The sequence below is a fragment of the Mesoplodon bidens genome, assembly GCF_964165515.1.
Source record: "Mesoplodon bidens genome assembly, chromosome: 10".
NCBI lineage: Eukaryota > Metazoa > Chordata > Mammalia > Artiodactyla > Ziphiidae > Mesoplodon > Mesoplodon bidens.
The window spans coordinates 8,522,444-8,538,676 of NC_138172.1; the positions used below are offsets into that span (position 1 = coordinate 8,522,444).

The window sequence follows — 16,233 nt, forward strand, 5'->3', positions numbered from 1 at the left end:
CCACCCTGCTAACGCCAGCAGTCACTGGTGGTTTCCTGGGGGGTAGGGGGTGCGTCCAGGTGGGAGCTGAGGGCTGGGTTATGCCGTTACAGTACAAGTGAATGCAAAGATTTGTGGTAGCTGCCTCTTAGCCAATGATCTTCCTGGCACCCGGTCATGGGGGGCATTGTGGTGGGGCAGGGGGCGGAGGGAAGGCCACTGCGCTTCCGTGGCAGGCTGTCTTTTCTCTCCGGCTTCCCTACTCTGTGTGCTCCCATCTTGGGGGGAAGCAGCGGTCCCCAAGGAGAAAGAGCTTGCCGGCAGCCCCGCAGAGCCCGATGGTGGGGCCAGCCCAGCCGGGCTCCCCTGCCCCGCCACCCCTGCTGCCCACCCGGTCTCACACTTCTTTCCGCAGCATCACCTTGATGTTGCTGCAGACCTGGCCCAGGGCAGCGAAGATCGGGTTGCAGAAGGTGCGGATGCAGAGCGAGTAGATGTGGCTGATGCACTGGATCTCGATCAGGTAGCTCTTGATGCAGGGCACCACTGCCCAGATGTGGCAGAAGGAGATGCAGGCGAACAGGAAGCCCCAGAGCAGGGCCAGCGGGACCCCCAGCAGCGTGGACAGCAGGCGGTAGCACCAGTACTTGGAGACGGTGAAGGTGGTATAGCTCACCTTCCACACGCCATCAAAACTGTAGGTGCCCACAGGCTCCGCGATCACGTCTTCGAAATCCACCTGCAGGGGTGGGAGGGGGAACCCTCAAGTCACAGCAGCCACCCACTTCTCAAGCGTCAGAACCCCTTGGGGGGCTTGTTAAACCAGGTGGCTGGGCCCTACCCCCTGGGATTCTGACCCCGGTGAGTCCAGGGTGGGGCCTGAGATTCTGCATTTCTGACAAGTCCCAGGTGATGCTGGTGCTGTCCCAGAGCAGTGAGGCACAAGAGCCAGTCCACTTCTGTCTCTCATGGGTGGATCAGAGGCCCCCAGGAGTTGAGTAACTTACTAAAAGAAACTAAGTTAGAGGCAGGCCATGAGCCGTGGCTCTGAAATTCTATTATTTTGTGATCCTAGGAAATTGGACAGTCAGTCATCCTGGAAAAATGTACCGGGTACCTGCCGATAGGATGATGGACAGGCAAAGGTTCCTGCCCTTCTGGACCTTACGGCAGGCGGTTACACCACAGTGACCAGTGCTCCGGTAAGGGAAGGACAGGCCATGTGCACCCACAGGGTGACATTTAACTTAGCCTGGGTGTAGGGCTTCCTGGAGGAGGAGACATCTAGCTAAGCTGATACCTAGAGGTAGCCAGGGCGAGGGATGAGTTGTGGGCTGGAAAAGAGCGTTTGGGGCACCAGCTGCTACGACCCAGTGGGATAGACAGTGTGTGCTCTTGGGGAGATGTAGGTGCTTCTGGAAGGCCAAGCACAGGCCCCGGCCTGAGGGAGGCTGGAGAGGCCAGGCGGGGCAGGCATGGGGGCTTGAGTGCAATGAGAGCCACTGAGGGCTTTTGCACAGGGTGTGGCTCGGCTGGATCTGAGCTTTTTTTCGGTTGAGGTATAATTGACATCTAACATTCATTTCGGGTGTTCAACATTGATTTTGTATATGTTGGGAAATGATCACCGCACTGAGTGCAGTTAACATGTGTTGCCACACCTAGTTACGTATTTGTGTGTGTGTGTGTATGAAGAGACCTTTTATGACTACTCTCTTGGCACCTTTTAAATAGACGCTACATACAGTATTGTTAACTGTAGTCACCATGCTCTACTTTATATCCCCAGGACTTACTTATCTTATAACTGGAAGTTTGCACCAGTTGAGCCCCTTCACCCATTTCACCACTCCTCTCCCCGCCTCTGGAAACCACCAGCCTGTCCTCTGCATCTCTGATCTGAGTTTTGAGAGGCTCGTTCTGGCTGCCGCAGCTGTGAGGATGCATGTGGTGGGCGAGTTGGGAGCCCCGCTGAATCCCGCCCGCTTTGGGGTCTTGGAGGTGTTTAGAGGGAGGTGCAGTGGCCTGAGAGCTGTGTTAGGATCCGGCACGTGGTGAGGTGAGGGCCGCGGCGTCCTGGCTGGTGGAGGCATCTGGTGTCTGAGCGCAGCACCCTGGTATCAGGACACAGGCTTTGCTCTCCCCACGCTGGTCCTGCAGCGACCTCAGACCTTCCTCTGCCGCTGCCCACCCCATCCCTCCTTTGCAGCTGCGAGGAACGGGGGCATTCAGAGAATCCTGCTCACGCATCCCACGAAATGGTGACGGAGGCCCCATTGGGGAAGAAGGAAGAAATACAAAAGATTGCTTTCAGCCAAGTCACTTAACTTTTCGCTAATCCCTGCTGTGCATTAAGCACCGTCATAGCTACTTTCTCATATGTGACTTCATTTAGTGGCACTGAGCCTTAGCCGTCTTGTCTGTAACATGGGGGCAGTGTGTTCCTGGGCTGTTTTCACGGTAGTTGGTTGAATGAATGCATGAATGGATCATACTAATTGGCAGGGGGAGTGGGGACCAGTGATGCCAGAGCTCAAACTTCAACTCCCAGGTGAACCGTTTTCCCACTGTTGGAGGTGAAGGGGATTCTCTCTACACCTAAAAGTTATTATTAAAATTACTTTTTCTTATAACATAGCCACACTGCAGAAAATTAAGGGAATAGCAAAAACAAAACACAAGCATCTCCCATGTGTATTTCTCTAGTACTGAAATTATTATCACTTTGGTGTTTTTCTTTCCAGTGTAACTCTTTTGGTGGGGGGAAGTGGACATGACCATGTTGTATGTCCAGTGTTGAGCCCTGTTTTTCTTGTGTGGCTGGATTCTGAGCTCCTGTGCCAGGCCCTGGGTCCCCCCGGAGACAGCTGAGGATGCAGCCCCACCCTGGGGGTGGTACATTGATGCGGAGCAAAGTTCACGGGGTGAGATTTCAGGCTGCAGGTGATGTTCAAAAGCTGACTTGGGTGGGCAGAGGTCCTTCCAGGACCCGCTCGTAAATCTCAACCTCCAGCTTTCTCTCTGCAGGGGTTTAGCGGAGGTCACATAACCTCTCATATGGCCCCTGGATGGAAGCGAAGGGCTGGAAGGAAGAATATGAATATGGTCCTCATCTCCTTGGAAAGGATGGCACTTCTCCCTGGAGGGCTTCTTGGAGGTGGAGGTGGTGGCTGGCTGGGAATTTGGGGGGCTGGGGGTTTGGAGGCAGAGATGCAGGAGTAGTGTGCTGGATGTTTGGAAAAGAAGGCCCAAGTTGCTTGGGGAACGTCCCATGGCTTTGGAGAGTGGATGGAAAGGGCTGGCATCTTTCTACATCTGGTCTATATGGGCAGAAATCCAGAGCTGCTGTTGCTTGCAGATCCAGGAAGCTGGGGACTATAGGCCCTGGGGGACCTTTCCAACGTTGACCTGGTACATGCACCATGATTGTGGAGATTCAGTCAAACCCCCAGGGCCTGGATCCTGCCGACTGAGCTGTTCTGACCTCTGAAGCCCGCCCCTCCCCTATCATGGCCATGCCCGGCCTGTGCCTGATACCTCCTAGCACCCGGGCTGGGCTCTGGGTCCTGGTGTGGCCCCAGGAACCTGGGCAGCTGAGGGAGGGCTTTGGGCGGAGGCGTGCTCCCTGCCTTTATCCAGCAGCCTCTCCCTCCTTCCTCCTCTCTCCCATTCAGCGCCTGGGGCCTCTACTGCCCCTCCTGTGGCTGTTCCTTAGGACCGAGTCTCCCCACTCACAGATGATCCAGCCCTGCCTCCTCACGTCCAGCTGGGCAGACAGGTGCATCTGGGCATCCTGATTCTAATCTAAGCTCTTCACGTGGCCCCAGCCAGGGTCAGACCCCGAGGCAGATGCCGGCTCTCAGGGAGGGTGACTGTCCCCTCTGAGGTCTGGTCCTTTTTGGCCAGAGAGACCTGCCCCAGGGCAGGGCCCCCAGCCCCTTCTTCACGGCCGCCCACTCTGCTCCAAGCAGGCAGCAATTCCCCTGCCCCTCCGCAGCCCAGCCTGCTTTGTTCACTTATTTCAGCATATTCCTCCATTCAACACGTTTGATGATTTGTGTCTGGCCTCTAAGAGGCGACAAAGTGGAAAAGAGCCCTTGACTGAAGTCACACTGCTGAGGTTTGAGTCCAGCTCTTCCTCTTATTGGCTCTGTGACCTTCAGCAAGTGTCTTAGCTTTCCTATGCCTCCTTTTCTTAGATTGATTTCATTAAGTTTATCGGAGGATTGAATAAGATACATGTAGATACTCAGAACATTGCCTGGCACAGAATCCCTGATCACTAATTGTTAGCTGCTGGTGGCTGTTACAGAGCGCTTTCTTCAGCCGAAAGCTAGGGTCCCAAAGGTGGGTTTGCACACCAGCGCAGTTGCTGATCTGATGAGTGACTTGGGCACATAACCTCTTTGAGCTTCATTTCCTCAACTGTAAAATGTGTTTGCTACTTCTTACAACCCTGCTATGAAGAATAGAAGTAATTGCTTTTCCATCTATCCATTTCCCACCATCTGTTCATTTACCCATCCATCCATCCATCCATTCTCCCATCCGTCCTCCCACCTATCCACCCATCCATGGATCCCTCAGTCTATCCATATGCATCCATCCATTCATATCCATCTACCTATTTATCGGCCTATCCATCCATCCATCCTCTAATCCATATATCCATATCCATCCACCAATTCATATCCATCCATCCATTCACCCAAACAAATATTTATCAAGCACCCACTTTGTGCTGGGCACACCTCCTCTTGGGCAATGCTTAGTACAATACATGGTAGCTGCCCAGTGACAGTAATCGTTTGTTCAATTGCTCTGAAGTTCCTATGAAAATATATCTCAGAAAAGCTGTTGACACCCAGATCGTAAGTACGACAGTTCTCCAACCTACCTGGTCATAAATGAGTGTGTGCATGCGTACTTAACCTGCGCTGATAAGATGGATGGGGTCCTCTTTTCCCTCCTTTTCTGCTATGGTAGTAATCCTGCCCCCAAGGATCTCTCTGTTATGTCTTTTAATGATTTTTTTTTTTTTTTTTGCACAAGGCAGAAGCTGTTGTTGCTGCTATTTGAATTATTTCCAGTAATTGCCTAAGGCACTGTGCACAGGGCAACTGCTCCGTTGTCTGTGAACGCGAAAATATGCTCTCAGAGGGACAGGTAGTCCTGGGAGGAGGAGGCCGTTCCTAATCAGGACTGAGCACTGAGACCGCTATCTGGTCACCGCACTAGTTTGGGGAGATGTTTATAAGGCCCGGCTCAGGCAGCCCTAGGCGGACGCGCCAGTGTATCAGAGGCGCACGATGACTTCATTTCTTAATTCGTTTCCGGAGGTGGAGGGGAGATGGCTGCTTCTGCGAGTGTAGGGCAGGGGGCTCGGGCCGTGGGCGGAGCCGCAGGGCTCCGTGTGCAGCTGGAGGCGGGGCTGGCGGTGCGAGGGGGAGAAAGGGGCTGCTCGTAAGGTTGGTGTCCCCTTCTCTGGCATATTTATTTTTGGAACAGTAAGAGAGCCAGTTGATTCATCGGAACCGGCCAGCGCCGCTCCCGCCGTCCCCAAGAGGGCGGGGAAGGTGCAGGACAGCAGAGCCAGCGCTGCCGGCGGTTGAGGGGGAGGCCAGACGCCACACCCCCTTCAAAAATGCCTCCCCCGCATTCCTGCGTGACTCAGGCCTTGGGCATCCAGGGCCCTGCGCAGTGCAGACAGGCGCTCTGTGGGTGGGGGGAACGGCTCTCGGCAGGGGGACATATCTGGGTCCAGTTTCCACTTGCCCAATCAGTGTGTGATTTGGGGCCTGGTGCTTGCCCTCTCTGGGCCTCTGTTTTTTGTTTGTTTGTTTTAACTCTACCGAGAGGATTGGACCCACATCCCTAGTGACACGGAGTTAGTTTCGGAGTCAAGACCCAAAGGAGTGGCTTAGCTTTGTTGGGTCTTGGTTTTCTCACCTATTACCTTGCTATTTAAAGAGTGGTCCACAGTCACTGCCCCCTTCCCAACAAGGCAAGTACAGAAGTTGAGAGTAGGCATTTGGAAATAGTCACAGTGATTTGAGCCAATAATTGTATGTCTGTTGATTCTAATAATAATAAAAATTGGAGCTTACATTGTCAATGCCTATTTTTCACTTCATCTCTCTAGTAGTTAATTTTCATTGACTTTTTATTGACACTCTGGTGTACAACAGATTGGAATAATAATAATAAAACTGGCCTTTCACCCAGATAGCCTGAGAAGCACTGGCCTGTAAAGTTAAAGCTAAAACGACATGATAGGTGCAGAATAGCTGAGAAATGGCAAAGCTCTGCTTCCTGTGTTGTAATTGGTGATAACGTGAAAAGATGCTCAACATCACTAATCATCAGAGAAATGCAAGTCAAAAGTACAATGAGGGGCCTCCCTGGTGGCGCAGTGGTTGAGAGTCCGCCTGCCGATGCAGGGGATACGGGTTCGTGCCCCGGTCTGGGAGGATCCCATATGCCGCAGAGCGGCTGGGCCCGTGAGCCATGGCCGCTGGGCCTGCGCATCCGGAGCCTGTGCTCCGCAACGGGAGAGGCCACAACAGTGAGAGGCCCGCGTACTACAAAAAAAAAAAAAAAAAAAAAAAAAGTACAATGAGGTATCACCTCACACCGGTCAGAATGGCCATCATCAAAAAGTCTGCAAACAAGAAATGCTGGAGAGGGTGTGGAGAAAAGGGAACCCTCCTACCCTGCTGGTGGGAATGTGAACTGGTAACAACCACTATGGAGAACAGTAGGGAGTCCCTTAAAAACTAAAAATAGAGCTACCGTATGATCCAGCAATCCCACTCCTGGGCATATATCTGGAGAAAACCATAATTTGAAAAGATACATGTACCCCAGTGTTCACTGAAGCACTGTTTACAATAGCCAGGACGTGGAAGCAACGTAAATGCCCACTGACAGAGGAATGGATAAAGAAGATATGGTACCTATATATTTATACAATGGTATATTACTCAGCCATAGAAAAGAACAAAACAATGCCATCTGCAGCAACATGGATGGACCTAGAGATTGTCATACTGAGGGAAGTAAGTCAGACCCAGAAAGTCAAATACCATATGATACCGCTTATATGTGGAATGTAAAAAAAATGGCACAAATGAACCTATTTACAAAACAGAACTAGAGTCACAGATGTAGAAAACAATCTTATGGTTACCAAGGGGGAAAGGGGGCAAGGGATAAATTGGGAGGTTGGGATTGACATATACATACTACTATCTATAAAATAGATAACTAATAAGGACCTACTGTATAGCACAGGGAACTCTACTTAATACTCTAATGACCTATATGGGAAAAGAATCTAAAAAAGAGTGGATGTGTGTACATGTATAACTGATTCACTTTGCTGTACACCTGAAATGAACACAACATTGTAAATCAACTGTACTCCAAAAAAAATAATTAAAAAAATAGAATTCTATACAATCTGGGATAACCATAGTAACGCCCACAATTTGGCCCTTGTAGGTGTCGGTTTCTGGCCATGTGTCTTATATCCAGCATTTCGCCCAGCCTGTAAGGGACAAGCAGGGGTGGAGCCCACGCTGGCCTGACACCAAAGCCTGAGCCTGAATTTCCCCTGCTGTCTCCCTGATCAGGGTCATCGCAGGACCGGGTACCTCAGCAGCAGGTGAGGCAAGAACGCAACACAGGCTGGTTCTGAGGGCAGGAAGAGGGGGGCCAGGGATTAGTGGGATCTTGGGGTCCAGGGCATCCTACAGGGGGTGCCTGGAGTACCTGGCCTGAAGGTAAGGACATGGGTTCATATAAAGGAACTGTGAAGAGACCAAGATAACAGAGGGTGACCGGGGTGGGGGGGGGCGGTGAAGGGATCCACCAGAGGAGTCCCCATCAGATCTCAGTGAGCCCTGTCCTTGCCCATCTCTTCCCTTACCTCCCTGCCCTCTTAGCCTCTGCCTTCGGGAAGGCTGGTGCGGTGGACTGGAGAGCAGTAGGAATGGCCCTGGGTTGAGTTGTAGGCTTGGCTGTGCACCAGCTTCTGGGGGGAAGTTAGCTAGTCTCCAAAGATGATCCCAGATTGGTCATGCCTCTCAGCATACAGTCTCAGCCCATAGCGAGCCTGGGCTTGCTCTGTGACGCACTTTAACCACCAGAATGCCGTAGAGGAGATGCTGCTGCAGCTGCGCGAGAGGCCTCCAGTGAGACCAGCAGAGCTGCCCAACTGAGGCTGCTCAGCCCACAGAACTGAGAGCCTCCAAGGCTTGTTGCTTTAAGCATCGAGTTTTAGGGTGATTTGTCACACAGCAGTGGATAACTGATATGCTGTGTCTTTAGGGGAAACTGGTGACAACTCTGGACTACAGGTTTGTCTTCTATAGGACAAGGGGGACTTGTTTGTACTTTAAAGTACAAAACATTCACCGGCCCTGCCTCATAAAATTTCTGGTGTCAGGGCCCAGAAATCTGCATTTTCACAAGCTCCCCAAGTGGACATTTTTAAAAACTCTAGTTGATACACAGGAGTCCCTATAACACTGTTGTAGATACCTCAGTGTGAGTTAATCCAGTGTATAGCCCTTCTTAGAGGTACTTGCCAGGGGTACTTTCCAAAATGAAGGAATTGCCAATGGGGAATGCCTGGCAGGTCATGACCTTTCCTAATTCAGCCTCAACTTGCCCCTTCTGCCTCCTCTCCCACAAATTCCCTTTCAGATGCTCCTAGTCCCATTGTTCGCCTGCAGACAGTGTAGCAAAGAGGTTTCGCCTGTGGGCCAACTCAGCCTGGCTCATGGTCCATGGCTTCCTGGAAACGTGCTGTGATCCATTATTAATGTCTGCCACGGACATAGGCAGGGGAGTGGCAATACCCGTTCCTCACGTTTTCCGCCTCTGCCCATCATTCTTCTCTACATTGTGGCCTTTGCTTGTTTTGTTCCCTCTTCTTGGAAAGCCTGATGCCCCCTTTCCACATTTTACATTTTTCTTATTATTTATGCACCTTGGATACCACCTCTCCATGAAGCTGGTGCCTCGTTTTCCCAGATGAAAGTGATGTCTTCCTCCTTCCCATGACCCTTCATCTGGCACTGATTTAAGGCATTTAGCACCTCCTCCTGTGCATTCTCATTGTTTTTAGTCTCATCTTCTCTGTCTGTTGGAATTCTTGGATTCTTGGAATCTGTTGGATTCTTCTCAAGAGGAAGCACCAGGTCAGTTTCATCTTTGTGAAACAGGGCGTCCAGATGGGCCCACACTGGGAGCAGAGTTTGGAGACCTTGGGGGAAGGAGGGTTACTGGGTCCTCTGGGTGTTTGTTAGCCTAAGCTGAGAGGCAGAAGGTGCTGTCTGTGTGCTTTTCTGAAGGGGGAGGGTCTTGTGGCAGATGTGGGTTGGAGGTAGGTGGGAACTAGTGTGATGGGCTGGGGTCAGGTCTCTTCCTCAGCCCTGGTTGAAGAGCCGGCTCTGAGTGCCTGAGGGGAGAGTGGTTGAAACCAGAAGCTGCCTGCCACTGGGTTCAGGTGTCCCTGCTCTAGGGCCCGGCTGCCTAAGTGTGAGTTGGGGAGGGGAAGGGATGTCGATGAGAAAGCCCTGAGACCTCTCACAAATAACTGGTGGACTTTGGGGTGGGACTGGGGCCCTGCAGGAATGCACGAGGAAGGGGCTGGAGGCTTTGCAATCTGGGTCTGAAGGGAATGGTGTCCTCGCTGACCACCTGGAGTGCCAGGGACCGCTGGCCTCCTTTCCCGCCCCCGCCGAGAGCCTAGCACGGGCCCTACACACGCAGTGGGTCTTGCTTGCTCATTGCCACGTCCTCTGCGACAGCACAGTGCCTGCAACGGAGCAGGCGCGCAGGAATGACTCGTGGAATCGATGTTCCATGAATGGTGGTGATGGTGGGGGTGAAGGGAATGAGGCGAGCCTCCCCTCTTCCCAGGCCCGGCCCGGAGCTGGGAGACTACAGTCAAGTCTGCCGGGCTGTGCGGGGCTCTCCCTCTGCTGTTGGCACTCACTTTCCAGCCTGGGTTCACGGGTAGCACCAGGCCTTGCTCAGGGAAGTTTGGGAACGTTTTGACTCTAGAAATCCAGAGGGATCCCCTCCTTCTGCTGAGGGTCAAGTCCAAGGACCCGGGGGGCGCGTCTCCTGCTCTTCACCCTTGTCTTTCCTGTGTGAAACCTCAGCAGCTGGCGGTGGAGGGAACGGGTCTCCCTTTTCTCCACCCGGCCTCTGTCTACACTAGGGACTCAGGCCCAGAGAGGGAAAGGGATTTGCCCAGGGCCACACAGCAAGCTAGAGTCAGGGCTGGGACTAGACTTGGGTCTCTGTAGCCTGTCTTACTCTACCGTCTTACGGCATCATTCTCACACACGTGGAGCCTGTTACCACATGTGACACCACCCCAACGGGAGCCTTTCCAGCCTTCATCTTGGCCTGACCTTGTTTCTCTTTCTCTCCATCTGTGTCCCCCTCACCCCCTCGGTCCCTTGTCCTCCCCCCCGCCCCCCGGTCCTTTCCCTGGTCGATGAAAGACATCCAGGTGACCCGAAGGCCAGCCTGTTCAGATGGACCTCTCTCTTTCAGCCACGCTCTCTCCCATTTCTTCCTTTTCTTCATTCTTTCACATCCCATCACACCAACCTGAAGTCTTCTAGAACCTGTCTGTGGTATTTATCTGGTTCTGTTTTAGAATCCCTGTTCTAAATTTCAAAACGTTTTCATCTCTCACGCGTTAAAAATGAGAGAAAAAGTCAAATAAGTTCCCAAACCAGGGAATGTCCAGTAAATACACCAAATAATCATCTCCTCTCGACAAGAACATTTGTGGGCCTTTTGCTTCACCTTTGAGGCATGGTTTTCTGGGGCTCAGGGCCTCCGGGAGAGGGTAGCTCCCAGCCCCCTGGGAGGCTGCATAAGCAGCTGTATCTGTGTGGCCGCCCCCATTGCTCCCTTGGATTATAATCTGGGCCTCGAGCCTGGAGCCAGCTCTCTCCTGGCTCACTGGGACCCAAGAGCCTCTCTCCACTTGTCACCTGCTGCGGGATCCTTCAGAAAACACATTCTCCCTTAGGGTCCTCTTTTGCATTCCCACAGCCGGCTAGGGCCCACCAGAGGGGAACCTGAGTGTCAACACCAGCCCTGGCTTAGCTCTCTTGTCCTGCAAGCTCCTCCAGGCTCCTAATCAGCTCACATTTGCACACCCTTGCTGTGTGCCAGGGACGCTGTTAGGCATTTTCAAACCTCTTATCTCATGCAATCCTCTCGGTCTATTTCTATTGCACAGCGCTGCTCTGAGATCCATTTACCCTGGGGGAGTAAATTAGGCTCATTTTACAGGGGGTCCAGTGTCATTGTTTTTAAGTAGAGGGGTCTGGATTTGAAACCACATCTGTTAGTGTCAAGTCTGGGACCATTTCGTCTAGATCACACTGCACAAACCACGACAAATACTGTTTGACGTTTGTATGGTGCTTTTCAGTTTGGAACGTTCATTCCCTAATTTTGCCGCACTTCCCAAACTGTGCTGTGATGACCCTCTCTGCACCACAAGTGATATTTATAAATACCATAATAGCATAATATGAGCTGTTACAGGGAAATGCTCTGGGTGAAGTGAGGGCACAGAGGAAGGAGCTCCTGATTGCTTGGAGGAGTTGGGGAAGGCTTCCTGAGCAGGTGACATTTGAATCAGGTCTCGAAGGCTGAGTGGGCATCCACCACGTGGAGGAGAGGAGGCTGGCTGCTGGCAAAGACACAGGAGTGTGTTCCGGTTGGTGTGGCCAGTTCCCGGCATGGGAGCTGGAGGTGGAAGAGGAAGGTAGGGACCAGATGTGCTGGGGTTCGAATGCCATGGGGGGAAGTTAGACTCATGCAGCATGGGAGGTGTCCCACTGAAGGTGACCACGCAGGGCTGTCCTTTAGAACAAGCCCTTAACCCCGCTGTCTAATCCAGTGGCCTTGAACTATGTACAAGCACTTGACCTGTGGCTGGTGCAACTGAAGGATTCTAAATCGTGTTTAATTTTAATTGAAATGTAAAAACTGATAGTTAATTCTGTTATTGGGAAACTTGTAAGAATGTTTGGCACAGTTTGGCACAGTTTGTGAATCAGTTTTCAACTGTTCATTATATGAAATCTAAAGACAGAAGGGTTTCTCATAAAAACTTTGGAGTCTGAACTGAGATGCATCCGACATCTCAGATACACACTAGATTTTGAAGATGAAGAAAGGTTATACAATTGTTCACTGATAATTGTTTTGTAGTGATTACACGTCGAAATGATACTATTTTGGACATACTGGCTTAAATGAGAAATATCTTGAAAATTAATTTTACCTGTTTGTTTTTCCTTTTTAAAGTCATGGCTGCTAGAAAACTTAAAATGACATAGGGTGATTGTATAATGGGTCGCATTATATTTCTACTGGACACCGCTGGTCTGTGATTCTGATGTATTCAGAGCACCCGGGAGGCCCCCGTACCTGCCCTTTTAAAGGCCCTTCCAGTGACTTTGATGCTGGTTGGTGGGTACCCTTCTCCCAGGAATTCTGCTGTAGTAAGATCCCTGTGGCTACCGGGTGGAGGCTGGACTGAGGGGTGGCCCTGGAGGCAGCCAGGTTGCTGATGGCATTGGGTGAGGAAAGAGGCCTGACTCAGGCATGGCCGTGGGGGAGGCTGCCTGAAGGCAGGGTAACCCTCATACAAGATTCCCTTTCAGGGGTCCCGGTGCCCTCTGAGAGGCCTCTGGCCTGGCCTGGCTGCTGGACGTGCGTCAGGCCAGGAGCAGGCATGAGTGCTGGGTACAGCCCCCCAGGCTGGGGCAGCAGGGGCCCCTGCAAGGGGCCAGCAGCCCTGCTGGAAACCGCCCTCTGGGGATTAACCCCGCTCCCACTGTGGAGACTGCAAAATGCCCCTGGCATGGAAAGGGCCCAACTTGGCCACCTCGTCTGTCCCCAGCCGAGGGCCAAGAGCACACGGGAAGAGCTACGGAGTTGTAAAGAGTTTCCTTTGCGACTCGCCTGCCCCGCCCCGGTCGATGGTCCTGTATGTGCAGGCGATTCTTTGCTCTTGTTGACACTAAAGGCTCTTTGGGGGTACAAGCTGGTTTGCGGGGTGGGGGGTGGGGGGGATTTGGAGAAGACAGAGGAACAGGCCTCTTTCCAGGGAAGCCGATTGCGCAGGAGCAAAGCTTGCCCCTTCCAGCACCCAACCTGGCACCCTGCAGGCGGTGGGCGCCGGGGCCCTCGAGCCTACCTTCACTATGTCCTCGTTAATGTTCTTGGGGTCCCGGTTCACCAGGTCGATCTCCTTGAAGTGAATGTCCTTGACGATCTGGGCCTCCAGGTCTGTGTGCTCCTCAGCCATCATCGTGGAGCTGGGTGACTTGTGGGAGGAGATCGCAGCCGTGTGGCCAGCGGGGCTGAAAAGACCTGGGGCAGGGACACCAGTGTCCCCAGACTTGTGCCCCTGGTGGCTAAATAGGCCCCACCCAGCGTGCCGGCTGACAGCTGTCCCGCATAACTTCAGCCTGCCGCTGGCTGAAGGCTCCGGTGGCAGGCCTCCAAGCTAAAATTAAGACTGGAGCCCTGCAGGAAGGCCCAGCGCTCCTTAAAGGGGGCTGCACGGGCGCTGGGCCTCATGCACGAGCCAAGGGCCTGGTGTCTCCTGGTGCCCCCGTGGTTGGCTGCCGGTATTTGGTATTTGGCTGCTGGTATTTGGACCCTGGTATTTGCATTTGGGCTCCTGTGGGAAGGAGGTGGGCTCAGCCCCCAGCTCAACCTCTTGCTGGATGTGTGAGCTTGGGCACACCTCGCCTCTCCGGGCCATCATGTCCCCACCTGTAAAATGGGGCCATAATAATAACGATCGGGGCTCTGTCTACCCTCGTGGAAAGGAGGAGATGAGCTCGTGGGAGAAAAGGCTTCGGAACAGAAATGCTCTCTGGTGGGGATTCTCGTTGGAGCAGTTGGTACCTGCCCTGCTGTTTGGTGGCCTGAAGCAGGCTTGACCAAGGTAGGGGCTTTTTTTTTTTTTTCTCTCTCTCACGTAACACAAATAGGTAGTTCAGAACTACTGTGGTGGCTCCATGACGTCATCAGGCACCAGCCCTCCATCTTTCTGTTCTGCTCTTCTCCTACCAGAGATCTTGGGGATTTTTTGGAATCGTTTCCAAAAAGGGCAGTGTGATCTCAGGATGCATTAATTAGAGATATATCATCTAGAATAATGGAGGTGACCAAGCTACCAAACTCTGCACTGGTCAGACTACACTTGGAGCCTTGTTTGGGGCCTTGGGAAACTAGACGGTATCTAGAGAGGGTGAGTAAGTTGGTGCAGGAGCTTGAAACATGTCTTAATGAGAAACAGAACAATTTTGGGTTGGAGAAGAGAAGGCTCAGCAGGGAGAAACAGATGAACTTAAGTCCCTGAAGACTTAAGGAATGAGATTTATTCTGGCTGGTCCCAAGGACGGGTACATAAGTGGCACACTGTGGCAGTCTGGCTTCATTCAGCCCAGTGCCTGGCTCCTTGTAGGCTCTCTTGATAGTGATAGCTGGTGGGGTTTCTCTTAAGGAAGAACTGACTCTCCGCCAATAGGCTGCTCCAGAAAGGGCTGAGCTTCGCGAGGTCAGACTTGTGAAGTCAGAGAGTGAAAGGGAATCAAGGATTGGAAAAGTAGAGAGCTGGGCAGACTTCGGGGCCGGATAGTAAACACTTAGGCAGGACTGGCTACAGAATTTACAGGATCCGGTGAAAAACAAAACTGCGGCGCCCCTTGTTAAAAAGAGATTCCAAATTTCAAGGTGGTGGCAGCAGAGTATTAAACCGAGCTCGTGGCATCTTCGAAGCTGGGGTCCTGGGGGTTGCGTGTCCAGGAAGTTGACCCGGGTTTCAGGCTCTGTGGGTCCTACAGTCTCTGTCACAGTGATTCAACTCTGCAGCGCGAAGCCTGAAAGCAGCCACAGGCAGTACGTAAATCAAGGAGCGTGTTTGTGTGAAACTTTATTTATAAAAATAAGCCGCCCTGTTCCTTTGCAAGGGTAGTTACCAAAATAGGGGAGACTGGCCCCTGCCATTGCTCAGGTGATGCCCACCTGGCTTGCCGGTGAGAGAAAAGAGATGAACCTTTGCTGGCCTCAAGGACCAGCAGTCGCAACGCTGTTCAGAAACCACTGTGGCGCAGCTCTGGGCGAGGGTTTGTGTGCACATGGTGGGAACAGCGGTCACCGTTTTCTTTCAGACCCAGAGTAGGCCCTGATCCCTGAGAGCAGCCGGAGCTTCGGCCTTGGGCCTTGTGGCTTCATTAATAGAGAGGCCTGATGTCCAGAGGGGATTCTGCAGGCAGGGATTTCTGCATCTGCCTTGGAGCTGCGTGGTGGCTGGTCCAGAACCCCTCTGATGTTCCAGAGACTGGATGCCCTGAAGATGTTTCCATCTGGAACAGCACGAGGGGCTAAGATGAGAGAGAGAAACGCCTCTGCTCGCCCCATCTCTGCTTTGTCTCCTACGGGATCGTGTCTCTGCTTCGGAAAGAATCCACTCTGCCGTAATTTCCACCTGAGCTTGAGAAGCGAGCTGCACAGGGAGCCCTGGCGGTTCAGAGAATGCCCCCACCTCACAGACAGCATTTAAAACCGGGCGAGCTCAGCTCCTCTGTATCTAGGGAAGCTTTCCTGGGGCCATTTTTTCGTTCAACATGGAGCGACTTGGTGCTGGTGTGTTCGCTGTGCCCAGTGGATGGTGACCGCAGATGAGTGACCCGCTATCTCAGCAAACGCATACTGGGTGTGTGGCTCATGGCCGGTGCTGAGGACGCACCGGAGAAGAGCCCGGGAGCCGGAGCTGGCCGACTGCACAGTTCCCGTGAGAGGTAGACATGAAAAGCCAGTGGCCAATGCAGGGTCCGGCCTAAAGCGGCACGTGGCTGGCAGGCAGGCGGCGGGTCCTGGAGGCTGTTGTGGGGGGGATCCATGTGGTCCCCGCCTGGAGGAGTTTGCTGCCTTGTAGGGGATGCGGGAGGCCCCGCAGCACTGCAGACCCCGCGGAGTGTGATGAACTTGCAGGGAGCTGTGGGTGGACGCTCTTCCCGAGCATCCGGCCTCTGCTCCTGGGCCATTGCAGTGGGCTCGGCAGAGCAGCTGGAGGAAGGGAGGATGGCTTGTTTTCGCCGGGAAAGAATCATTGCCCTCCTGCCCCGGGTTTTTATTCTTTAAAGCAGGGCAGCTTTTAGGAGTAATATTGTGTATGGGTTGAGCTGT

General features: G+C 52.7%; 1 protein-coding gene across 1 annotated transcript; it reads right to left on the bottom strand.

Moving 5' to 3' along the window:
- Positions 1-329: 329 nt before the first annotated feature.
- On the bottom strand, positions 330-13,426 carry CAV3 (caveolin 3). Its single transcript, XM_081246915.1, has 2 exons — positions 13,229-13,426; positions 330-718 (listed from the first exon to the last, which is right to left on the bottom strand). Exons 1-2 carry the CDS (start codon positions 13,340-13,342, stop codon positions 377-379), a joined length of 456 nt encoding a protein of 151 aa, XP_081103041.1. The 5' UTR covers positions 13,343-13,426; the 3' UTR covers positions 330-376.
- Positions 13,427-16,233: the final 2,807 nt, after the last annotated feature.